At 38.6% G+C, this 27305-nt stretch overlaps 1 protein-coding gene across 1 annotated transcript in view; it reads left to right on the forward strand.

The window, feature by feature from the left end:
- LOC126158651 (guanylate cyclase 32E-like) overlaps positions 1 to 27305 on the forward strand; it is a 660283-nt gene that overhangs the window by 306977 nt on the left and 326001 nt on the right. Inside the window, exon 11 of the mRNA XM_049916459.1 lies at positions 26846 to 26957. Coding sequence (XP_049772416.1) covers positions 26846 to 26957 — 112 coding nt within the window. The remainder of the gene's footprint in view (positions 1 to 26845; positions 26958 to 27305) is intronic.

Raw genomic sequence — 27305 nt, forward strand, 5'->3', positions numbered from 1 at the left:
GGAAGATCAGTTTGGATTCCGTAGAAATGTTGGAACACGTGAGGCAATACTGACCCTACGACTTATCTTAGAAAATAGATTAAAGAAAGACAAACCTACGTTTCTAGCATTTGTAGACTTAGAGAAAGCTTTTGATAATGTTGACTGGAATACTCCCTTTCAAATTCTGAAGGTGGCAGGAGTAAAATTCAGGGTGCGAAAGGCTATCTTATCATAGCTTACGAAAATACCTAAGGATTGAAAGAGAAATTGTCACTTGTCGAACGATTACACAAAAGACTGGTCTTTTGTCAAGAAAGTACGTACGGATCAGGAAGCGTTGGGTGAGATTTGTAGCAGTTTCATCTCAGTAACTCACAGAGGTAAGGAAGATGTGAGGCATCACATTTCTACGAAGAAACATACAAACAGATCTGCGGTAGCATCGACATCAAAGCCTATTTCTACATTCATGATTAAAGAAGATACCCAGGAAGAATTACTCGCTGCTGGTGCAGAACAAATAACAGCTCAGAAAGCTGTCAAGCATCATCAATTCTTCAGCTCTCTTTACTGTATCGTAAAAGTGAATGCCGCAATGTATCCTCACTCCAAAGTCGCCGCAAAGCTGTCCACAGCCAAGACCAGAGCTACAGCAATTGTTAAAAATATTCTGGCACCACATTCCGTGTCCGAATGCGTAAAACGGCTTCTAATGACCCTACCACAACAAAGGTCAAAAATTAATTGAGATTTGTGGTGTTGCTCACGCTGCTAAACACTGCGTTTTCGGGCAACAACAAAGTTACATTATGTGGTAGATGTCATTAGAGCACAGTTAATAAAGTCATTTCATGAAATAATGGATAAACTAGGCACTCATCTTTTCGTGTTTCCCACGCTGGTCTCGTTGTGTATTCATGGCTCAATCGTCGAAAATCTAGTTGGTGATGATTCCAAACTCGTATGCAAAGAGGTTTTATTCTGCAATATTCAGAAGTTTTATAGATGTGTTTCACAAACCATTCTTGAAGATTAAACCTTTGAAAGTTAGCACAATGGTGATGTAAAAAAAGTAATCAGCACTCCGAATTTAAGTTACACCTCTTTTTTAGGGTCTAGTGCAGCAGGGGATACAACCCGTCGGCTTTGAACAATCACGTCACAAGTCGCCAGAGACCATGTATTACAAAGATGAAAGAGCTGAGGAGAATGTTGAGAAACAAAGGAATGCGAGAGAGATAAACATTGATCTTGTCAAAAGCCGAGAACCGATTCTTCTTAGTGTTGTAGCTCCCTTCAGTAGCTAATAAGTGTTTTTTGGCTTAAAAAAAACAATCTCACGAGATAGAATAAACTGATCCTACTTTATTAAGCAATAGTGTTTTTTGGCTTTTTTTTAAAAAAAATCTCACGAGATAGAATAAACTGATCCTACTTTATTAAGCAATATCTTGTCAAAAGCCGAGAAGCGATTCTTCGTAGTGCTGTAACTGCCTTCAGTAGCTGATACGTGTTTTTTGGCTTTTTTTAAAAAAAAAAAGTCTCACGAGATAGAATAAACTGATCCTACTTTATTAAGCAATCAGTAAAAAAACGAAATTGAAACATAACAGCAAAAGCTGTTATGTTTTAGTTTAGTTCTTTTATTGATTGCTTAATAAAGTAGGATCAGTTTATTCTATCTCGTGAGATTTTTTTTAAAAAAGCCAAAAAACACAATCCACATTACCTCAGTATCATTACGAAAAATATTAAGTACCGACCGAATAAAAAACAAACAATTAAGTTAATTAAATCACACGTTTAATGATGTACCGAATATCAAGCGATCGCTTTTAGATTAACATTCAATTATTTTAATGATAGTGCTTATTAGAACACAGAACTGCTTTATTATCTATGCCTCGAAGTGAAGACATTACGATCTATGACTAAGGAATGACGTCATTGTTCAAAGCCGACGGGTTGTATCCCCTGCTGCACTAGACCCCTTTTTTATTGCTTTTGTTGAAATATCACGTAACACACAAAATATCACTTCACAATACAAAACATACTTGAAAACATCTTCCTCACTGTTAAAGTTTACATTTTATAAACTGACTACAATTTGCGTCTTTTCAACATGACGTCCAAGACTTGACCTTTTAAAGGTCCGACTCTCTAATAACCGCTTACGCGCCCAAAAATCAGAGTTACAAGTATGGCAAAGATCATAGTGACAAAATAAAGAATACACATAAGAATAATATCATTGCAACATAAACATATCGAAGTATCAGAGTACCTCTACATTAATGAAATCAAATCTGCATGTTGTCACATAAATATGTTAATTACTTTACGGAAACACAGTAGAATATTGCTGGTATCGAGAGGTTGAGTTGAGGTGCCGTAATGGTTACGTAATTCAAGTACCATTACAAGCTCCAATTAGTTTCTTTATTGTGGGACCTGTAGCACGTGAGTTTTTTACATCAACTGTAAAAAAACCTTTATAAATTGCATATTACATAAATCATAAATAAATGCAATTGCAAAAAGTTTCATTTTACGGCATGGGCACCAACACATTGAACCAAAAGGCTGGAAAGATGTTTCCTTTAATTGTTCAGTACTTTGCTGAAACTGACGGAATCCAACAGAAGGTGTTGAAACCTGGTATGCTGAATAACGAAACATTGGAGACAACTGCAAAGTTTTGTCTAGAACTTTAAGACAACTGCAAATTCAATTAGATAAATTAATCGTTTCTTGTGCAGACAATAGCAATAGCAACTTCGGAGGACTTCATCGACGCGGCCAGCCGAATGTGTTTCACCAATAAAGAAGAATTAGGAAAAAATGTAGAAGGAATTGGATGCCCTGCCCATATTCTCCACAATACTATAGCCGTCGTCACTGAAATAATCCCGATGAAAATATTTAATAATTTGCACGGTAAGGACAGAGACGCTGAAAGAGCTCTGCTTATCATTGATGTCAATTATCAGACCATTTTATCTCACTCAAAAACAATATGGCTGTCGTTAATACTCGCAGTTTCGAGAATTCTTCAGCTTCGGATTCCATTAAAACAATTTTTTGACGCCGAAGACAGGCTACCTAAAACAATTTCAGACTTTGTCAGTAGTCCGATCAATGAAATTCACTTCACGTTTGTGCGGTCAGACTTAGCTCTGTTTGAAAAAAATATAAGAAGCGTGCGGAAGAATGAAGTCTCGACAGTTGAAATATGAGTTATATCAAACGACACTCAAAGATATCTGAATTAAATGAAGACTGCTTATTTTATTGGCACGCAAACCAAGATGAATTTGAACAAATTAAAGAATGAGAACCCTAACCAAGAAATTGTTAATTTGATTTCGGAATTTGAGGAAGGGACAATGGCTTTCTATATCATAGCATTTGATAGAGAAATTGGCTATTTATTTTATTAAATATCAAGTATTTGACTAGATGACGCTATCTGAAATCCCAGATTGGGTGATTATAAACGCTATTATACACCCGACAAAAAATGGTGTGAAGTTTTGAGGCGACAATTGTTTTGAGGAATACATGTATCTGAAGAACTTTTTACAAACTGAGCGTGACTCAGAAGAACGGAAATCTGAACACTCCATGTAAGAAAGGTGTATTTGTATTGTACTGTATTGTACGGAACTGGGGACCTAGAAACGACGGAGAGGCTTCGTCCCCGCCGTAGCTCGCAGTGATACACAACCCTACAACAGGCCATAGCAGTCCACTCACCCCACCACCGGGGAACCAGCTCGCATTCGCCGAGGCAGATGGAAAATCGCCTTAAAAACCATCCACAGCCTGGCCGGCACACCGGACCTTGACACTAATCCGCCGTGCGGATTCGTGCCGGGGACCGGCACGCCTTCCCGCCGGGAAAGCAGTGCGTTAGACCCCACGGCTAACCGGGCGGGCTAAGGTATATTTACTTCCATAAGGAAACCGGAAATCCTGAATGCAAAAGCCAACATTTAAAATTATGCGAGTATTTGTTTTCTATTCCCGCACAAAACGCCACTGTGGGAAGAGTATTTTTGCTGATGTCGGCCCAGTGCTGCGATGGACTGTGGTATCAGTCGAAAGCCTAGTTTATACAACGACACTAGGTTGCAGGTAACTGCGTTGCCGGCTACTGCACATGGGCGCCTCGTGTTTGCGCAGCTCGTTGGTGGAACTAATCGCTTTCGGCTTGTCTCAACTTAGGCGCCACTAGTTGCATCAGTTTTGAGGTTATGTGTGTTTGTAGAATGTAGACAAACTAACAAACGAAGTGAGGAACAGAGAATAATTTTCGCCTTTTGGATATCTATGCTTTGCATAGGTGTTTGTGGGATTTCAGGGATGCTGATTACAAATATAAACAACATATTGCTGCCGCTCAGACCTTCATGCGCGACCATAATATAGATGGTTTGACAATATCTGGGCTACAAATTTATTGAAGTAAGAACACATATACAACTGAATTAAGAAAAATACAAGCAAGTGTAATTCTAGCTGTGGGAATGCTCTCGTTTCCAAGACTAAAATCCCATCGTTGATATTGGCCAGCTTTGTTAAGGAATATTGTTAGCAGAAGTTAAGGCTATACAAATTGAAGAAGCTACATTCTTTATTCAATATTCATCTATTTAAAACGTCGCTGTAGTGCTCCCCATTCACATGTTAGAATTTTGAAATATTGCCACTGTACAGATCTGCCTTCAAGAGAGTAGTTAGCAAACCATTATCTTCTTTATACGACCTGCTTCAAATAATTATTGTTGCTAATGTTAATAATTATTACTGTTAATGTTAATAATTATTGGTGTTAATGAAATAGCGTCATCACCAACTAAAACCTTACCTTATAACATGGCGGGTGTTCTCGATTCTAATGCGTGCAGTATGATATGCAATTTCAGTTCTGGCGACAGTGCTTCATGCATTACAGTACCTAAACATACTCTACTTAAAAGAAATGTGAACAGTTCTGGTGACATTATAAGATAAGTAAAATAACTTCTTGGATCTTCCGTTATAAATTATTTCAGCAAGGATGCTGAGCAACCGAGCTGACGCTCTTCATCCAGTCGGGAATCGAAACACGTTTCTTATTTTTTTCTTATGCAGCGATTCCACGCAACAAGCTCTAACTCCATCACAACTCGTGCGACGTGCAGCTGCCAAAAGTTTCATTTCAGACACGAGTCAGGGAACCACAAAACGACGAAACTGAAGTGTACGAGGCGTGTTTTTTAAAGTAATTACCGTTTTGAAATTAAAAAAGACGTGCTACGATATCTCAATAATTTTATTTTTACATGAAAGCCTGTACCTTAATCTACGCACTGACGCCATTACAGTCCGATTCTTCCTTGTTTACGTTGTGTACTGAGTGTTTAAGATGCCATAATCGTGAACTTGAATTACCGAAAATTGTGCGCACGTTGGGTACCGAAAATGTTTACGGATGTGCACAAAACCAAACGTTTAGACGGTGCATTGACTTTCCTTGAGCGGTACCACAACGACGGTGATGATTTCTTAAGCAAAATTGTTACGGGCGATGAAACATGGGTGGCCTACGGTCACACCAGATTCAAAGCAACAGTCCATGGAAGTTGAGCAAAGGCATCGTTTTGCTGCTGGACAATGCTCGTCCGCATGTGGTGAATCAGACCAAAGATCTCATCACATCTTTTCGACCGGAAACTCTACATCATCGTCCGTACAGCCCCGATCTTGCGCCCAGTCACTACCATCTGTTCCTGCACTTGAAGAAACACCTGGGCGGTCAGCGTCTTCAAGACGATGACGAAGATAAAACAGTGGTGATGCAGTGGTTAACAAGTCAAGCGGCAGACTTCTATGAGGAGGGTATTCAAAAACTGGTACAACGTTATGACAAGAGCCTCAATATTGACGGAAATTATGTAAAAAAGTAGATTAAGGTACAGGCTTTCATGTAAAAATAAAATTATTGAGATATCTTAGCACGTCTTTTTTAATTTCAAAACGGTACTTACTTAAAAAGCACGCCTCGTATACTGGTGTCGCCGTGTCTACAGTCATATAAGAAACCACTTGCATGCAACTCATTCACGCAACGAGTGGCGCAATCCAATGTCGTCGTGTAAATTAGGCTTTACAGTGCCAGTTCAGGTACAGGCTGACTTGCATGGAGTTTTATAAATACGTAAAAGGGAAAAAAATTGCAGAAAAATATGATATCTTCCGAAAAAATTGGTGTTACAACTACTTCTGCCGCAACAAGTTCCATATAATTGTATTTTAAATACAAAATGATTATATTAAAGAAAATTTTTGCTTCATTTCAATCCCCCCATCTCAGTGTCTCGACAGGGTCCCAGATTCATGACAACCTTTGCTTTTAGTAGAAGAGATCTGTCTCCCAGTAACTAAGATGAATAAATGCTCTTAAGGAATGAATTTTAGAGTCCATTTTCACTCCACGTTTTTCCCCGCTTTTGCCCATACTACCACCTCTGAAAATGTGTCGTTGGAGTTCACCCGGTATACGCGAGTAGTGCCAGTGAGTCCATGAAGTAATATAAAGTTTATCGCTGAAACCAACAATGCCTCGGGGGAGGAATGGAATATCGCTTAATAAAAGGAGAGTTGGGGTCCTCCACCTCAAAGTGGTAAAATTTGGTGTTTCTTAACGTAATGTTTGGTAACTGTTTTGGAGTTCAGGGTAAAAACGTGACTACAGAATGTGTGTGCCCGGGAAAATAATTCGATTCGACCCAGATGTCCGGCAATTTCGAAGTTTTTATTTGGGGTCAGCAATTTAAAGTGTTGGTAGGCACACCCAACATGTTTAGCTTTCTTGATTATTGTAAGTGGTACTCGTACATTAATATACATTCAATGTATATTAATAAATAATAAAACGCCCATTTTAAGTTAAATGATATTTATTGGTTTAGATAGTAAGCTATTTGCCGCTCTTATTCTTTTGTTGAAAAGTGTTTGAAATACATTGCAGCCTATATTGCTACATGATTATTAAAAAAAATGATTGAATCTGTTGAAATAATATATTCGCTGATTTCTTAAGTCAATTTATCCAACGTAGTATGATACTCCATTAGGGGGGGGGGGGGGCGGCTATATTCGCTGATTTCTTAAGTCAATTTATCCAACGTAGTATGATACTCCATTGGGGGGGGGGGGGGGGGCGGCTATAGTCCCCATTGTCGTCGTCCTTCCCCTGCCCCCCCTTGCCACCTCCCCTGCTTGATTGTGACAGTGTCGATGCAGATACGCGTAAATTATTCTTGTCAGCACCGAACCTCTTGATGCAGAATCTCGGCGGTGATTAAAATGATGAACAGTTAGGAGTTGATCTTCTAACCAAGCGAATAAATATTCCTTTTCTAATAATAAAGGGGGTTAAAATATACATTTTTAACCATGCTGGTACGACGGATCCAAGAATATGTCCGTACGCTACCACTTCCCGAAACAAAAGGACGAAGATGTATGAATTAATAAATTGAAGAGCGTATTTCTTACTTTGTTTCATACAGATATTTACTGATGCATCAAAACATTATCCTTGCCACAAAACAACTCGTAAATTTACCGTTGGTGGTGTCTACAACTCATGCAGTTTACTTATAGCTTATATATAAGAAAAGATCGAAAAAAATAATGATTCAGTACACTAGTTACAACGTAAATGAAGTTCGTATTTTCTATAATAATTCCAAAGTTTAATAATGACTCACGGTAATAGTGGCGTTGTGTTTTCACATAACTGCGTGATGTGTAAAAGTGGAGTTGCGCTCTTCACTTTTAAATAGCGTTTCAGTTGAAACTGTGCTTCATCAATTCGACCCAGTCATTATGCTATCTAAAGCAGCTCATCAAATGGAAATATACAGGGGCAATCAATTATAGTGACCACAGGAGTTGTAAGTCTAAGAGTACCTCCTCCTAGTTCCTCCTGTACTTTTTGTATGTAGATTTAGCAAATTTTATAATTTCGGAAGTACGTTTCATAAAAATAGGGAATTATTAAAAAATATTACTGAAAAGAACTATATTGATGACACAACAAATTAAATGTATCGTTGTTCAAAGAAGTTACAAATTGTCTAAACTTTCTAAAGAAACTGAAATTAAAACAAAAATCGTATCTTATTGTTTACAGCAGCTTCTGTAGGCCGACATTGTTTGTAGTGAGATGTATAATAAGTTAAGTTTGTTCCCCATAAACTAATAACAGCTATTGAGTAAATTAAAAGGGCTATAATTTTACTTCGCATTTCCTTCATTCGAGTGAGGCAAACTCATTGATTATGTCATCAAGGTCCATTTCTGCAGCTGTGGGTGTTCTGTTGACAGTACAGTTAAAGTGACTGTCTGTTTTCACATTAAGTAGTTTCTTGTCTCTGAAACTGTGCTTAAGTATTATCATTACTTGGATACGTGTTTTTAATAGTGGCGGCTTGTGTTGCTTGCGCTCTAAGCGAGCCGTGGATGTACCGGTACTATTTATCTTAAGAGTTCTGCACCCCCTACCTCTAAAAAACGCTAGACCATTATGGAGACATAATAGAAAAAACACAATATCTTTCACTTCCAGCCGGCCGCGGTGGCCGTGCGGTTCTGGCGCTGCAGTCCGGAACCGCGAGGCTGCTACGGTCGCAGGTTCGAATCCTGCCTCGGGCATGGGTGTGTGTGATGTCCTTAGGTTAGTTCGGTTTAAGTAGTTCTAAGTTCTAGGGGACTTATGACCTAAGATGTTGAGTCCCATAGTGCTCAGAGCCATTTGAACCATTTTTTCACTTCCATCTTACAGATAGCGTCGCGTAGATAATTGTTACGCCAGCGGAGTTTCGTCTATTTTGTGGTGGCATCAGTGGTGTGCTATTCATTCACAACGTTCTAAATCACGGCGAACTGGTTGCGTAGACTTCAGCAGAAGTCGGTAAGCTTCGGCCCACTAATGTTTTGGTGACCTGCTACTGCCGACATCAGCGATCTAACAATACCGTGCATTATTTGTGTGTGTAACGGAGTAGCTAGAAAATGATTGTCCTGCGTTGCCATACCGTTACGCGGTGTGTAGTACCTGGTACCAGCCGTACGTGTCGAGAGAGCAGTTTGCTCATTTCCATTCGATGAATGTATACATAGAGTACCGCGTACGAAGTGGATGTCCATCATCAAGAGAGCTGTGAAATGAAATGATCGTATGGCATTGTTGGCTGGGAGGCCCCATGTGGGGAAGTTCGGCCGCCGTATTGCAAGTCCTTTTAAGTTGACGCCACTTCGGCGACTTACGCGTCAATGATGATGAACACACAACACCCAGTCATCACGAGGCAGAGAAAATCCCTGACCCTGCCGGGAATTGAACCCGGGACCCTGTGCGCAGGAAGCGAGAATGCTACCGCAAGACCACGAGCTGCGGACAATGGCTGTGATTCTACGGTTAACAGTTCCCTTCTGAAATCCTATTTATTGATCTCAGCAGGTAGACGAAAGTATGTGGTCGTTTACAAGTTGAAGCAATGGGAACTCAGTGGGATACGTCTCTTCATTTCATTAGAGAATTGAAGTGGCAAATGCTTGAAGATAGACGCTTATTACTAATAAGTTTCAGGAACCAGCTATGTGATGGATCTAGGAATATACTACAACCCCCTACGTATCACTCAGTAGGGATAGTGATGACAAGATCAGACAATTCCAGCTCATTTTTCTTAGTGAGGTATCTGTTGTTACCAACTTTGATAATTTGCATGTATAATGGCTCTATATAACAGAATGAGCAGACCAGTCCTAACCTATGGAGCAGAGTCATGGAGAGTACTGTAGAGGGGAAGAGGTAGAGAATTACAAGTATCAGTGTTTGGAAACAAAGTTTATTGGAAGATTTTGGTACATACTGCAATAATGAATCGGAAAGCTGGAATGCTTCTTTTTTAATTGTCATCAATGTCAGAAATGATTCTTACGTTAGTTTATAAGTTGACTAGTAGTGTCCACCATTCTGTAATTATGTAAGTCTAGTGTGGGGTGAGCAGTAGCTGAAGTAGATTTTGGGAGTTATCTTCAAGGTAGCTGTTAATTTGATATGGGAAGGGCAGTATCCTGACCTTAGGGTTTTGTTGTATCTGGTATTTTCCTTTTTATTTTGCTTTTAGTTTATATAGTTAAGTAATATTTCTAAATTTATTTGTTTGAAAATTTTGATTTCATTTTCTTCGTTATGCCACTAGACTGTAAGTGGATCTTTATTCAGTTAAATGCTATTTTTAGCCACAGAAACTTTATTTTTTGCTGTAATGTGCTGTACCCTGTAGGACTAATGAACATTATGTAGTTGAGATCTTTTTTCCGCAAAACCTTACAAGAAAAAAAATGTTATGTAATTTTAAATTGTTTTGAGAATTATTGTTTCTACTCATGCACCGCTGAGTACCAGTTTGTCGGAAAGGGATATGAATGAAGTAAAGTAGCTCCGTTCAGGATATTTACATGTTTTTGAGGTTGCTGCTTCTTAATGTTTCCAAATGTATAAGAGGGGAATAATTATTTAGCTCTAGGTGCCATTACCACTGGCCGATGGAATACTTCATTTTTACCTCCTATAAAATACTAGTTAGGGCTCAGCTATATTCCACAAGCCACCATACAGTGCACTTTGGAAGGTACTAGTGGTGCTGTTATCTTTTCCCTCGCCCAGTTCCGTCCAACCCATGCCAAGAATGATTGCATCTGAGATTATCTACTGCTTGGACTTTCTCGTTACCCCATAGATATGAAAGAATGCGCACCAGTTGAGAAAATTGTAATTAGAGTTGAGAATAATTTAGTGTGTAATGTAACATAGCAGGAGCTAATGAAAGATTTAGATTTAGTGTTCCATCACATCCGAATAAGAACTGGAATAGGAAAACTTGTCCACCTGCCTAAAGTCAATAACTTATCTCATAATGGCTTAATTTTGTTATTTGAAGGAGCAAATGGTGTATCTAAAAATGAAACCTCAAAAGTCACTGACAAATTAAAAAAATGTTTAGGACACTTGACTCATAAGAATTTACTGTTAATGACTATTGCACATCAATATAACCTACCTCCTTGGTCATATGTAGCCAAAGAGATAAGTCCTGCATACATACTGCTCTCAAAAATATTCACACAATACGAAAATGTAGAAGCTATTGATCTCAGTTGTAAAGGATGTAGATTCCACACTACACATGGACTACACTTAAGTGTGCTAGGGAAGCAGCTTGTGGTTGAAAAAATATGCAGATGTGTCATCAAGAAATCGGAGATAAGACATTCTTATGCAGAAGTGGTCCACGGCTCATTGGAAGAAAAGATTTGGACTCCTACAAGTCAGGGAAAGACTCCAGGCTCCCATACAGATGATTTTTATGGACAAAACCTCACCAAGCTAGAAGCAGGCTAGTGATGTAATAAAAATACCCTTAGAGAACTCTAACGTTATTGTAAAAATCAGTACTGGTAATCAAATTAATTGCAGAAACAAAATTCTTTCTGTGTGCCATCAAAATATTCAGTCAATAACAAACAAAATTTTAGATGAGAGATTTTAATAAATACAGACTCCACTGTATCAGTGTTCTCTGCATTACACAGCACTGGCGAAATATTGATCAAATTGTCTCTTTCTCTATACCAGGGTACATACTAGTAAATTATTTCTGTAGAAACAGCTATAAAAATGGAGGTACCATAATTTTCATCAAGCAAACTGAATTCAGTGAGCAAAATACAGTTGTAGCATGTATTTACCCTCCTTAAATGGAAATTCTGAGTCGTTCCTAAATAAGCTTGAATATGAACAATACAGGCTCTGTCTAGACAAGAAATCAATAGTGCTGTGTGGGGACTTCAACCGTGATTTTCTTGGAACCAGCAAAAGAAAGGAGTTACTGCTCAACCTCAAAGACACTTTTGACTTAAAACAGACACAACAACCCCAACAAGAATTACAAAAATTTCTGCCACTGGCCTGGATCAGATATTTGTGAATACACAATGTATTGCAAAATGTATCAGTACATGCCTTAGTGATCATGAAGCCCAAGTTGTCACCCTCCAAAGTTGCTTGCTGCCCACCCAGAACTACAAAAGAACTGTAACAGAAAGAAGTTTCAGTACATATAATACAGAAACATTCAATTCCCTATTATAAGGAGAAAGGTGGGAGGAAGTTTTCCAAGTAGATGACATCTACGAGAAGTTAGAAAAATTCTCCAATGTCTTCCGTGATTGGTTTGAAATTGCATTCCCTTTCAAAACACAAGTAATAAGAGGCAAGAGGTACAATCTTAAAAGCAAAGAATTCGCTAACAACAGGTATCAGAACTCAAGTATGAGGAAAAGAGAATTACTCAGATACAGGAGAAACAATAACATACCCTAACTTCTGAACTACTACATTCAGAAATACCTTCAAATCTACAAAAGATGACACGCCAGGCACAAAGAATGGCCAATGATAAGTTCATAACAGAGTCAGCAAATAAAAGCCAAGCAGTATGGAAAGTAATAAAGAAGGAAACAAATAAAGTGTCTCCTAAAATAGAAAATATCACTCTGAACCCATGAGAACAAGAGTGTAACTGATCCCCAACACATTGAAAATCTTTTCAGGTGTTACTATGCAGATATCACAAATAATTTAATAGTCAATAACAAAATTGATAGTAGAAACAAAGAAAAAAAAAATGCAGTCAAGTTCCTCGTCACTTTATGTTAGTGGAACAACTCCAGATGAAATCAGCCATGTTGTATCAACTCTTAAGAAAATGTTATCAGGAATTTATGGTATTCCTGATTGCATCAGAGAGCAATATATTACTTACATTTCACTGCCTGTCGTAGATATAATCAATTCATCTTTTCAGATGGGTACATTACCAGACTGCTTACAAATTGCTAAAGTGGTCAGTATTCATAAGAAAAGAGACAAATCAAATACAAGAAGCTATAGACCAAATGCCTTATCAGGCTTTAGTAAAATCATAGAAAAAGTAAAGTATAGTAGGCAAATTAAATTTTTAGAGAAAAAATTCTCACTGATACTCAGCGTGGGTTTAGGAAAAATAAATGAACAACTAGTGCCATCTATGTTTTTATACCCAATGTCCTGCAAACAAAAACACAAAGTACCACTGGAACTGTTTAAGACTTAAGTAAAGACTTTGACATATTGGAACACAACATACTGTTGGACAAGCTCCAGGTATATGGCATTAGAGGCACTGCACTAAAATGGTTCACATTGTACTTGACAAACAGGAAATGGAAAATAAAAATAAAACATGAACTAAAGGAAAATGCCAGGATATGTTTCTCAACTGCAGACATTCTGAAAAAAAAGGACTCCCTCAGGGATCCATTCTTTCTCCTCTACATAAAAGATTTTGGCCTAAACAGTGAGTCACAAACAAATATCTATTTGGCAAGTGATACAAACATCCTTATTACAGGAAAACCCAAGTCAGTTACAAGCAGCTGTAAATAAAACTACAGTACAGCTAAATAGATGGTTTGAAGGGAATAAACTACTGATAGACAGGAAAAAAACAACTTTCCTTAATTTCTGTTTAAAAGGTGATGCATGCAATATCATTGTGACAATAAACTGCAACAAAAAATATTCCATCTTCTCTGTAAACAAATTTTTTAGGCATATATAGCTTCAAATAGCATACACATGTAACAATATAAATGGAACATGTTTACTCTCTGTTAAAGCAAGTTTTAGCACTCTCCTCCTTTGCCTCCTTTGCTCCTCCTTTGCTCAATTCCAAAGCATCCTACTGTATGGAATTATATTATGGGGTAATACACCATCTAGTTCACTCATTTTCCTAACCCCGAAAAGAACTGTAAGAGCAAGCAGATTTTTGCAAACTCCTCTTTCAAATGTCATCAGTCCTTCTACTTTCCTGTATGTACATACTAGAGATCTGTAAATATGTCAGAAAGAACTTAAAAGACATAGGGCCTAAATGAAAAATTTAATATCCATGAGCATGATATAAGACAAAAGGAAAACTTCATGTTCAGTCAGTAAGGGCATCAGCCTACCACAATAAGCAGTGGTATACAAATTTGCAATGGTCTTCCACATAAGGTAAAAATCATATCATCATACACACTCTCTTGTTAAACCTTCGTATTAGATCATTGCTTCTATTCAGCTGCAGAATTTTTAGAACATTTGAGAGACTTGGAAAAAGACAGTGCAGCTACTGTAAGTAGTGCAAGCTCTTTTGTGGATTAAGCTAAAATTTATGTATCTAGTAAAATAATACTGAATTTTTACTGTGTTGTGTTGCTGTTTTGTTGTGTGTTTATTCTGTGTCCCACAGTCTGGAAAGATTTTTTGGATGAATAAATAAATAAATCACAGAGAAGGAGAGAGTGCATCTCAAGAAAAAGCAGACAATGTATAAATCATCAAAAATCAAATTTGTTACCCATGACAATAGTGTAACTCAAGGCCTCAGCACCTTGTATTTATTATATGCATAGAAGATCTACCCTCGTATTTGTTAATTGTAAATAAAAACTGCCTTTTCATGCTGCACTTTAATCTACCCTTAGTATCATCTTGTAGTCACAACATAATGTACAGAAGCAATAGAGTAGTAGTAGATAGATGAACTACAGTTTTTTGGCAAATAAATGAGATTAAATCAACAGTCTTTATATTTAATTTGAATGTTTCCAGTCAATGTAGGCTCTTGAGTGTCATATTGATGAAAGACCTGTCCACAATATGCACCAGACTCTTGTGCAGTTTCTCTTTTGCTTAAGTTGACAAATTTTATAGTGAAATTCTTGTGCTTCATGCCTATTTTGTTTTCTTCATTTCATGTCTGGTTATGCTCTTTTACCATAAGAAAACTCCAGTGCCAGAAACTGTATTTCAGTGCCAAAAAAAGGCTAACAGATGCACTGTGGGACATGGATCACAAGAATCAATTAAATTAAATATTATGACAGTAGAGTTAAATATTATGATAGTATACTGGCTAGCCTGGGTTAAAGAAAAGCTTAATAACTTTGATCTTAGGATGTTAATACACCAGCACAACATAAGAAATAGCCACATGTTTGCAATAGTATAACAAAGGTTCACAGTAATTATAATTATCTTAGTCTTCTGTATTTTATCAAACTATGTAATAGGGCTCATTTAATTACTTTGAAGAAGATTTGAAGTATGCTGTCAGAATAGGTGAGACGTAGTAGAGTACAAGACTGTAATAAATAATCAAAAGTTCCAATGCTGAACTATGAACAGTTGTACTAACATACAGATTTCTTTTATGTTGATCCGAGTGCTGTATCATGTCATATTGTATTTGCATATAAAGGAGTGGTGGTATCATTATGTAGCATTGTATAAAACATTCTCAGACTTCTTGCTGCGTCAGTTCATGGTAAATCTTTCTTCAGTTACCTCCATAGTCTTTGTCAGAAGCAACTGACTGTTATAATTGCTGCTTCAGTGGCATTATATTTGCTATAAACGGCATCTGATTGGTTGTTAATTACATAGTGTTGCCGCAGATGGTGTCAACATCTGGAGTGATGGTGCCACCTCTCTTGTAGTAGCATAAACATTGTGACAAATATCTCTGTGCTTCCTCTGCATCGAGAGCTCTTTCCCATGCACCACTAAGATTATATCCAATGCCACTGTCAAAGTTCTTCTGACACGTTCTTATTTCTGTAGCCTCTTTAATTACAGAATCCCAGTGCGTAGGAGCCTAGGACAAAACTTTTGTTTCTTCTTTCTCTGTCTTGACAGTGAACTGAATGTGTGGATCCATTTTTAGATGTTTTGGTGCGATGAAAGTCGGATGGATGTCTCAGCCGCTCAGTGTACTGCAAGCCAATCCATACAGATTTATATCTTAGTGCACAGAGTTTTCATCATCCAGCCCAGAAGAGGGCAGTTTTAAATGCATAGGTACACAGAGCAAAAACTGGTTCTGACACGGACCACTTGGATTCCAAAATTAATCATCTGAAGTACGGTTCACTTGATATGAAGTGAATTTTCTCCAAGAAAAGGAAATATGAAAATGTTGAACAGTCAGTCACATGATGAGAGACCGATTGCATTCCTTTTTTCCTTTGTGCTACATCCAGCAAAATAGACAGAGTCCTGGAAAGATGAGATATAAGACATATTTTTTAACCTAAGAAGATGAAGGAGATGCTTTGCCCTGTTAAGAACAGCCTAGGCCTCAGGATCCCTGGGATTTATAACATTGATTAGTCCATCCACACCATTTCCAAACACTCTGCAAAACATCAGTGACATAAAGATCCAGAACTTGAGAAATCTGTAGTTGCTGAAAACAGCCTCACAAACAAACACTGTGTGACATAATAAAAGTTTTGTCCAAGGCTCCTACATACTGGTATTCTGCAATTAAAGAGGCTGTAGAAATAAGTATGTGCGAGAAGAAGTTCAACTGTGGCAACGGATGTGATCTTAATAATGCATGGAAGTGAGCCCCTAATGCAGAAAAGAGGCAGAGATATTCATCACAATGTTTCTGCTACTACCAGAATGGTGGTCCCACCAGTGCAGACATTGACTCCTTCAGCAGCAGCATTACATAAGTACCAACCAGTCGGAAGCCATCTGTGTGCTATATAAGGCCACCACAGCAGCAGTTATGACAGTTAGTTGCCCTGAAGAAGATGATGGAGGTAACCATTGAAAGCTCAGGGATTTACACTGAACTGACACAGTGAGAAGTCTGAAAATATTAGTTTTAGTTTCACGAGGAACTAGGGTATATGAGGTCTGTTCAAAAAATTCCAGAACTTGATCACAAAATTTTTCTACTTTTACCTTTTACTTATTGCACATAGTTTCCTTTGAAATACTCTCCTCCTCCTCAATTGATACATGCTTCCAATGCCATTTCTACTTCCAGAACCAGACTTGGTACAGCTCTTGCTGAATTGTGTGAAGAGCTGTCTGTGAATTTTATTTTATCTCATCTTTCATTGCAAATCTTCATCCTTTCAACAGGATTTTCAACTTTGGAAATAAAAATAGTCTGCAAGGGCCAGGTCTGCAAAGTACAGAGAATGAGGCAGCACAGGAATTTCGTTTTTTGTGCAATAGTCATGTACTAACAGGGATGAATGTGTGGTTGTGCTGTCATGATGCAAGAGCCATCAATTGTCTCACCACATTTCAGTCTGTTTCCTACTCACATTTTCTGTTAGCCATCACAGTATATCCCAACAGTACCATTGACTAACAGTTTGTCCCTCTGGCATGAATTCATGATGAACTAATCCTTCAGAATCAAAGAAAACTATCAGCATGGTTATGACATTTGTCCTGACTAGCTTTTTTTGGTCTTGGAGAATGTTTCCCAACCCATTGTGAAAACTGAACCTTGATCTCAACATAATAACTGTAGACCCAGATCTCATCAGCAGTTATGATTCTCTTAAGGAACATCTCATCCTCATTTGTGTGATCCAAAAGCTCTTCACAGATTGCAAGGCAAAGCTCTTTCTGGTCTTGGCTCATGAGCTGTCAGATGAACTTGGCGGCAACATGGTGCATTCCAAGATGCTTTCAGGATTTCATGACATGATCCAACTGACTTGCATCTGGCCATTTATAAACCATGTGAACCATTAATAACACCGAGTTTAGCTTGAGCACTCATCACAGTAGGCTTTAGGCATCATTTGGTGTGTGACTGTAAAGATTTTCTTGAGCTTCACACAAAATTTAATGCAGATCTGAACAATAACTAACAGACATACAACAGTGAAACTTCCCGCAGCTACACATTTAACAGAGGTGTGTTTAGGTATGACAACTGCATTTGCTCCAACACATCATTGTATAACACACATTGTATAATGTTCCTTTACAAAGGAAAACCTAGGAGAACTGCCCCAATTTAATCCTTGTACCACAGAAAAGATGAATGAAATAAGCATTAGTGTCAGTGGTGTTGAGAAATAGAATAAGTACTAGTGTCAGTGGTGTTGAGAAAGATCTGAAATCGTTACAACTGAACAAAGCTCCTGGAGCCAATGGAGTCCCTATCAGAGTCTATACTGAATTTGCAGCTGAGTTAGCTCCTTTTCTCACTATAATCTATTGCAGATCCCTTCAAAAAAACTGTACCCAGGTCTTCAAAAAAGGCACAGGTCATACCCACCTACAAGAAGGTAGTACAAATGATCCACAAAAGTACTGTCCATTATCCCTGACGTCAATTTGTTGTAGAATATTAGAACATATTCTGAGGTCACAGATAATGAGGTATCTTGAACAGAATGACCTGCTCTGTACCAACCAGCATGGGTTTTGAAAACATGGATCATATGAAACCCAACTTACATGATGTACTGAAAGCTTTGGATCAAGGCAGTCAGGTAGATGCAATGTTTCTCAATTTCCAAAAAGTTTATTGACAAAAGTGCAATCATTCAGGGTATCAAGTGAAATTTGTTTCTGGATTGAGGACTTTTTAATAGGGAGGACATAGTATGTTATCTTGGAAGAAGTGTCATCGTCAGATGTAGATGTAACTTCGGGTTTGCCCCGGGGAAATGCGGTGACATCCTTGCTGGTTCATGTTGTATATTAATGACCTTGCAGACAATATTAATAGTAAAACCAGGCATTTTGCAGATGATTCAGTTATCTGTAATGAAGTAGTGTCTTAGAGAAGCTGTATAAATAATGAGTCAGATCTTGATAAGATTTCAAAATTGGTGCAGAAATTGACAACTAGCTCTAAATTTTCAGAAATGTAAAATTGTGCACGTCACAAAACGAAAAAGCATAGTATCCTATGACTATAATATCAATGAGTCACTTCTGGATTCGGACAACTCATACAAATACCTGCTTGTAACACTTGATAGAGATATGAAATGGAATTATCACATTGGTTCAGTCAAGGGTAAAACAGGTGGTATTCTTAAATTTATGGGTAGAACACTGGGGAACTACAGTCAGCCTACAAAAGAGATTGGTTACGAATCACTCATGTATTGCTGAAGTGTGTGGGACCCGTACCAGATAGGACTTACAGGGGATATTGAACATATACAGAGAAGGGCAGCACGAAAGGTCACAGATTTGTTTAATCCATGGGAGAGTGTCACAGACATAGTGAAGGAACTGAAATGATAGACTCTTGAAGACAGGCATAAACTATTCTGAGGAAGTCTATTAATAATGTTTCAAGAACTGACTTTAAAGATTGCTCTAAGGATGTACTACAACCCCTTATGTGTCACTCACATAGGGATTGTGAGGATACATTTAGAATAATTACTGCATGCACAGAGGCATTCAAACATTCCCCCCATACGTGAATGGAACAGGAAGAACCCTGATAACTGGTACAATGGGTCATACCCTCTGCCATGCACCTCAAAATTGAGCGCAGAGTATAGATGTAGATATAGACTGGTGTGAAATTACGAATGTTCTGGAATTTTTTGAACAGACCTCGTATGTCATCAACATTCACAAGGCATTTTGGGAAAAGGAGGGCCCCAAAGTGGCTACCATGAATACTTACACAACAGAGTACTGCTGTTCATGATTTGGATGTGGGATGTGGAAACTGAAGCATTAGCACTGATATCATTTATCAGAAGGAACTACTAACATCAGCGCAGTGTCTTTTTTCACTAATAGCTGTTTGAACTGTAATTATATTTACTTTGCAGCTCTCTCATCAGTAAAAGAATGGCTTAGTGGAAATATTTTGCTCACAATGATTGGATGAATATTACTTTAAACTGCCTGGTGAGGACTGTCAATCATTTGCACAAAATAGTATCTTGTCACAAACATTCTAATGTTGACCACCTCATATTTACGAAGGTTGGAGCTTTAATAGCAGTAACTATTTATTTGCAGCTTGTACAAAATAGATATGTGTTTCAAAGTTTTACTGACCTTCAAACTAGTCAACAGCATTGTGTATAACCCATTGCCAGCAATGTGGAAGTCGTAGGATACTCTTAGCAGTGCCAGTTGTGTTGACAGTTTGAATGACGCGGTCTATAGCCCGATGAATTTGTAGCAGTTCTGAAGCAAATGCCATGAAGTGTTTCCTTCAGTTTAGAAATCGAGTTGAACTTATGAGGGCTTAAGTCAGGGGAGTGCAGTAGGTGATATAACAATTATCAACGCCATCAATCTAAAAAATCAGTAACAGCTTGCACTGTACCTGCTTGAGGATTGTTCTGCAAAATGATGGTCAGGTCCTGCAGAAAGTGTCATCACTTCTGTCTCTATGCTGTTCATTTTGCTGCTCATTTTTGGAACACAATCTACGACCAGCTTAGAGACAGAAGTGATGACACTTTCTACAGGACCTGACCATCATTTTATAGGACAATGCTCAAGCACATAGAGTGCAAGCTGTTACTGATTTGTTTGATTGATGGGGCTGCTAAGTGCTATACCACCTACTGCACTCCCCTGACTTAAGCCCTCGTGAGTTTGATCCAATTTATAAACTGAAGGAAACACTTCATGGCATTCACTTCAGAACTGCTACAAATTCATCGGGCAATAGACCGCGCTGCTAGAACTGTCAACACAACTGGCACTGCTAAGAGTATCCTGTGACTTCCACATCACTGGCAATGGGGTATACACAATGCTGGTGACTACTTTGAAGGTCAGTAAAACTCTGAAACATGTATCTATTTTGTACAAGCTGTAAATAAATAGTTGCCACTATTGAAGTTCCAACCCTCATACATGAGGATGATACAACAAACTCTGCCATTTGTAAGTACTCGGCTGTATTATTAAACTGTCACTAAATGCTCTCTCCCCCCTACCCCTTCAACACTGGCTCTCCCCACAGTTATCATCCACCCCTCTCTCTCCTCCCTCGCTCTCCTTCCCCCCCCCTCCCCCTCTCTCACTTCTTTCCCCCCTCTCTCTCCTTTCTCCCTTTCTATATAACCCTTTTTCCATCTTCCATTCTCTTTCCCTCCCCACCTCTCTTTGTCATCTCTCTCTACCACAGTCCCTCTCTCTTTCCCACTACCACTACCCTCCTCTCTTTCCCACCATCACTACTCTCCCCTGCCTCAACTCCCTCTCCCTTGCCTCCACCCTCTTTTCTCCATCTCTTTCACCCATCCTCTCGAAACACACATACACTTGCCTGCAGACACACACACACACACACACACACACACACACACACACACACAACATACAGTTGATTTAGAGTAAGCAACTAGACTGGACAGAGATTGTTACTGCCATATGGCAACTGGGATAGGTTAGCATGTCAGTAACTGGGATGTCAACAAACATACCAACTATTAGCTTCTCCATGTATGGAGTGTGCTGTTATCCTGCAGTTATATATTAAATTAATGGAAGGCAAACAGTGAGGAATTTTAAAACGCTATAGATGGAACACACAGAACTAAAGAGAGAAAGCATGGGAAGTAAGTCTACCTTCACAGTTCACCTCATAAAAGATAGTCACAAGGTGTACAGTGTCAAAAAGAATCTCAATATTTTATACACCGTGAAGTTATACTTTATAGACACATACACTGTCCAATCAGAAATATCTGGGAACCAATATGTAATGTGCAATAGACTACTGAATGTCACAAGATATGGACCCACCAATATAAGAGAAGCTGGTGAGTATTCTGTTGTTGGAGAGAAGCAGTAACAGCAGAATGAGTCCATCAGAAGAGCACAGTGACTTTGATTGTTGGTTAATCATTGGATACCACATGAGTAACAGATCCATTAGGGACAGTTCAACCCTTCTAAAGAAGCTCAGATTGAATGTTGATGTGATTGTGAAGTGGAAATTTGTAGGAACAACCACAGTAAGATCAGGCAGACCTCTTGTACTGACAGTGGCCACTGGGCATTACAAAGAGTGGCTGTAAAAATTTGTATGAAATCAGTGGAAGAAATCACTCGTGAGTACCAGAGTGCTACCAGCAATCCGTATACCGCAGTGTCTGTGTGTAGCAAGTTAAAAAGAATGGGCTAGAACGGTCGAGCAGCTCCTCAAAAGCCACACATTTCAATAGCCAATGCTAAGTATCACTTGAGGTAGTGTAAAGAGTGACACCTATGGACAGTGGATGACTGGAAATTAATGATTTGGAGTGATGAATTACATTACACTATGTGGGAGCCCAATGAAAGGGTGTGGATTTGCAAATGCCTAGAGAATGTTACTGTAATTATGTGTAGAACCAACAGTGAAATACAGAGGAGATGGTATTATGGTATTGGATTGTTTTTCGTAAGTAGGGCATGGTCCACTTATTGGACTTAATAAAATGCTACAATATTATGAAAAGGAAAGCTGCTACTCACCATATAGTGGAGATGCTGAGTCGCAGATAGGCACAACAGAAAGACTGTCATAGTGTAAGTTTTTGGCCGACAAGGCCTTTGTCGAAAATAGACGACACACACACACTTATACACAAACACACGCTAACGCAACTCATTCACACATGACTACAACCTCTGTCAGCTGAAGTCATACTGCCAGTGTGGCATTGCAGCTTCAGCTGCCAGAGTGGGCAATCACGGATGTGAAAGTTGTGTGTGTGTGTATGTGTGTGTGTATGTGTGTGTGTGTGTGTGTGTATGTGTGTGTGTGTGTGTGCCTGTTGTCTGTTTTTAACAAAGGCCTTGTTGTCCGAAAGCTTATGTTATGACAGTCTTTTTGTTGTGCCTATCTGTGACTCAGCATCTCCACTATATGGTGGTTAGCAACTTTCCTTTTCATAATTTTGCTACATTTTATCCTGGATTTTCCATTGTTTCCTAAAATGCTAAGTATGGAAGATATGAACATGTTTTACAGTGGTTTGTTCTGTATGCAGTAAAGGCCTAGTTCAGAGGTAATTATTGTATGTATAGAGTGACAGTGTACTCGGTTGTGAGACAATGGTTTGTGAAGAATAACATTCCTGAAATGGGCTGGCCTGTCTAGAGTCCCAACTTGAACCCAATGGAACTCTTTTGGGATGAGTAAGAGCATTGACTTCACTCCAGACCCTAGCATCCCACATCACCACCTTCTCGTTTCACCTCTTGAGGAATAATGGACTTCCATTCCTCCACAGATATTCAGGCAGCTCATTTAAAGTGTCTCCTGAGTTCAAGCCATCATAAAGGTGAAAGTGGACTCACCCCAAGTAAGTATCCTTAAGAAATGCCCAGACACTCTGGATTAGATAGTGCATGAAAAATATATGAATGAATAGAAGAACAAAACAAACTGTTCCAAAAATCTACATCTACACTCTGCAAACTGCTGTGAGGTGCATGGCAGAGGGTACATCCCATCGTACCAGTTATCTGGGTTTCTTCCTGTTCCATTCACATACGGAGCATGCGAAGAATGATTGTCTGAATGCCTCTGTGCCTGCAATAATTATTCTAATCTTATACTTATGATCCCTATATGAGCGATACATAGGGGATGTAGTATATCTCTAGAGTACGCATTAAAAGTTGGTTCTTGAAACTTCATAAATAGACTTTCTCAGGATATTTCCAGAATAAGATTTTCACTCTGCAGCAGAGGCAAAGATCCAGAGTTTGAGTCTCAGTCTGTCAAATAGTATTAATCTGCCAGGAAGTTTGTATCTCAGGATAGTCTACATCTGTCCTCAAGAGTGTGCCAGTTCAGATCCTTCAGTATCTCTGTGACACTCTCCCACAGATTAAACCAACCTGTTACCATTCATGCTACCATTCTCTCTGTATACGTTCAATATCCCCTGTAAGTCCTATGGGGCACATACGCTTCAGAAATACTCTAGGATGGGTCACACAAGTGATTTGTAAGAAATCTATTTTGTAGATTGTTTGCACTTTTTCAGTATTCTACCAATAAACCAAAGTCTACCACCTGCTTTGCCCAGATGTCTGAACCTATATGATAATTCCATTTCATATTCCTGCAAAGTTTTATACCCTGGTATTTGTATAAATTGGCCAATTCCAACAGTGACTCATTGATATTTTGTCATAGTATACTATACTTTTTGGTGAAGTGCACGATTTTACATTTCTGAACATTTAGAGCAAGTTGCCAATCTCTGCACCACAGTGAAATCTTATCAAGATCTGACTGAATATTTATGCAGCTTGTCTCAGATAGTACTTAATTATAGATAACTGCACCATCTGCAAAAAGACAGGTTTTAGAATTAATTTTGTCTGCAAGGTCATTAATGTACAACACGTAATAGAGACTGAAGGACCTGGAGTAAAAAGCAAGTTCAGAGTGAAGGTTCTGCAAGAGTTATTACCAGTGCCAGAAGTATGGAAGTGGTGAGACACAAATGTTGGTGCTATTGGGAAAGTAGTTGAAGAGATACTTGGAAAAACATTGGGTAAAGGAAGGAAGGAAGATGAAGGTTCAGTGGGCTATCAGCATCAAGGTTGTTAGAGACTGAGCATAAATTTGGACTGTTTCAAGGATGGGGAAGGAAATAGGCCATGCCCTTTCAAAGGAACAATCCCAATAGTAGCTAGTAGTGTATTACGGAAATCAATAAAAACCAAAATCTGGATGCCTGGCTGCAGATCTTAACTGTCAGCCTTCCAAATGGAAGTCCACTATGCTAATAACTGTGCCACCATGCTTGGTTTGGTAAAAGAACCCCTGTAGACAGAGAGACATACTGGTGGAGCGATGAGGTACAAGAGAGAAATAAGACAGAAAGGTGTGCCAAAAAGTTCAGAAAATGTTAGAGATAGTTACAGATAGGCAAATAAAACTGCTAAAAGGGGAGTCAAAAGTAAAGGTAACTCCATGGAATAGGATTTCTGGGGTACTAGAGACAAAAAAAGTGGGTGCCTAGATTGTTAGGATAGACAGAGCACAAGACAAGGCAATAGAAGATTTCACACATATGAGACAAACAAAGAATGAGGAGGCATTGATACTCCAAGAGTACAGCAGTAGTAAGAAAAGATGGGAGAAATTCTTCAAACATCTGCTCAATGAGGAAAATCCACAATCAATCTCTGATAATGGTGTTGCCTTCCAGAACATGATTGTAGGTATAACCAGAGAAGAGCCTTAGCAGCTTTGAAGAACATGAAAAGTGGAAAAGTCCCTGATCCTGATGAAATCCCTGTTGTAGTTTGAGTGTCTTGGTGAAGAAGGGTTGGACATACTGTGGGATCTTAAGCAACAGATATTTCAGGAAGAAAGAATTCCAGATGACTGGAGAGGCACCTGCATATGCTGATTGCCATGGGCAGCAATTGATGACAGTGATCACCATTGACTGTTGTAAATTGTTATGTCAGGTATGTAGGACTCAGTGCTGCATATCTCTTGCCAATTAAATGCTAGAAGACAACACCTGGAAGTAGCCATACCATCGAAGACCACCTCTTCACTTTGTTGTACAGAAGCTATTGTCACATGTGTATGCCTGGTCATCAAATGGTCCAGAGAAAAGCACAGTATATAATATACCATTGTTTCTCATCAGCAAACTGTACAGGAACTTGTAGTCTTATCATGTGCATCTTTCTGTTCATCCCATAATGTAAATATGCAATTTTCTCTAACCAATGCTTTGAGGCACACTCCACAAACATGAGAGTGTTTGTGTGGCTCCTCCAGGGCACCTGACCTCCTTCTGTGGCACACATATTACACCAATTACCAAGGTATGTGCATCTAGGGCGTAGCTTCCATCAATCTCCCTGTCGTATGGATGAGGATATAGTGTCCATAGGTTAGGATGGCTCCCCATTGTTTTTAAAGAGTAACAGTGGAAGGAGAAAATCATACATGATTACAAGTCAAATACACATCACACTCTGATTCATCATTTTATGTCTCACTTGTACATTCCACAATCTCCCATGCATAGTTATAAAATAAGGGAAAGCCAACCACTCACCTGTAGTGAAATGATGTATGGAGCACAGAAAAAAATAACAGAAAACAGCATCACAGTAGCTTTTGCACTCTTGCTGTCTTTGTAGCAAAAGTACACATTCACACATATAACCGCAAATACATCCAAATGCACACTCTCGTGGCCTTGGCAAGACTTAAGGGAGAGTGGTTACTTTTCCCTTATTTTAACTATTACTACATCCAGGAATTGCCTCATGCATATTTCTTTGCTCTATATTATGTGTAGCTTCCAGTAAAGCAGTGTAATGTCCACAAGACTTAATATTCACTGCCATTGTCTATATTGTGTACCTATTACTTTCATCCTTTCCATGGCTGTTATGATAACTGATAAGTTGGGGTTGTTTGCATATGATTATATTGTATGTAAGTTGCTCATATTTTGGAGGTCTAGAATTCAAATCAGTATCCAGTCATTCTGATTTAGGTTTCCACAGTTTCCCTATATCACTTCAGGTAAATATCAAGATTATTTCTTGATAGTAGCTGCACCCAGTTCCCTGCTCCAACTGAGCAAAATTAAGCCTATGCATAATGTGTAATGAATTTAGTGCCAATGGAACACACAATATTGACCCATTTTCTGTGTTTGTAGTGTAAACATGAAAATTGTTTCTGTTGCATTTTTAACATCTTGAACAAAAATCAGTCAAGTTTAAAAGGGAAATAATTTTATAATGTCAGTACTGAAGTAGTATCAATATTGTTTCATGATGTAATATGTGTGTTGTGTAATTAAGGTTACTAATGTGTTTGTAAAAACAATTACTGTAATATATAGTGATATGTACAGTCTGAAATTACTAACTCTTGAATACTATGAAAACTTATTGTTACAGGCACTACAGATATGAACACAAGCTTGCATGCTTGCTGTGGAAGATAGACATGAAAGATGTCACTATAATACCCACAGAGTCTGCAGAATCATCGGGTGGAAACAGAAGTATGGTGTGTCATAATGTTATACATTCCCTGATCAGGTGTTCATTAAATTTAAACCAGTTACTAAATTACCTGAACTAACCTATGGGTCTCTGCTTGAGAACACTTTATCATGTTTAATAAATACTATTTATATCTATGAAAATACTAGATACACTATGTGATCAAAAGTACCCAAACACCTGGATGAAAGTGGCTTGCAAGTTTGTGGTGCCGTAAATCGGTAATGCTGGAATTCAATATGGCCCACCTTTAGCCTCGATGACAGCTTCCACTCTTGCAGGCATATATTCAATCAGGTGCTGGAAGGTTTCTCGGGGAATGGCAGCCCATTCTTCACAGAGTGCTGTGCTG

The sequence above is a fragment of the Schistocerca cancellata genome, chromosome 2 (genome assembly GCF_023864275.1).
Source record: "Schistocerca cancellata isolate TAMUIC-IGC-003103 chromosome 2, iqSchCanc2.1, whole genome shotgun sequence".
Classification (NCBI taxonomy): Eukaryota; Metazoa; Arthropoda; class Insecta; order Orthoptera; family Acrididae; genus Schistocerca; species Schistocerca cancellata.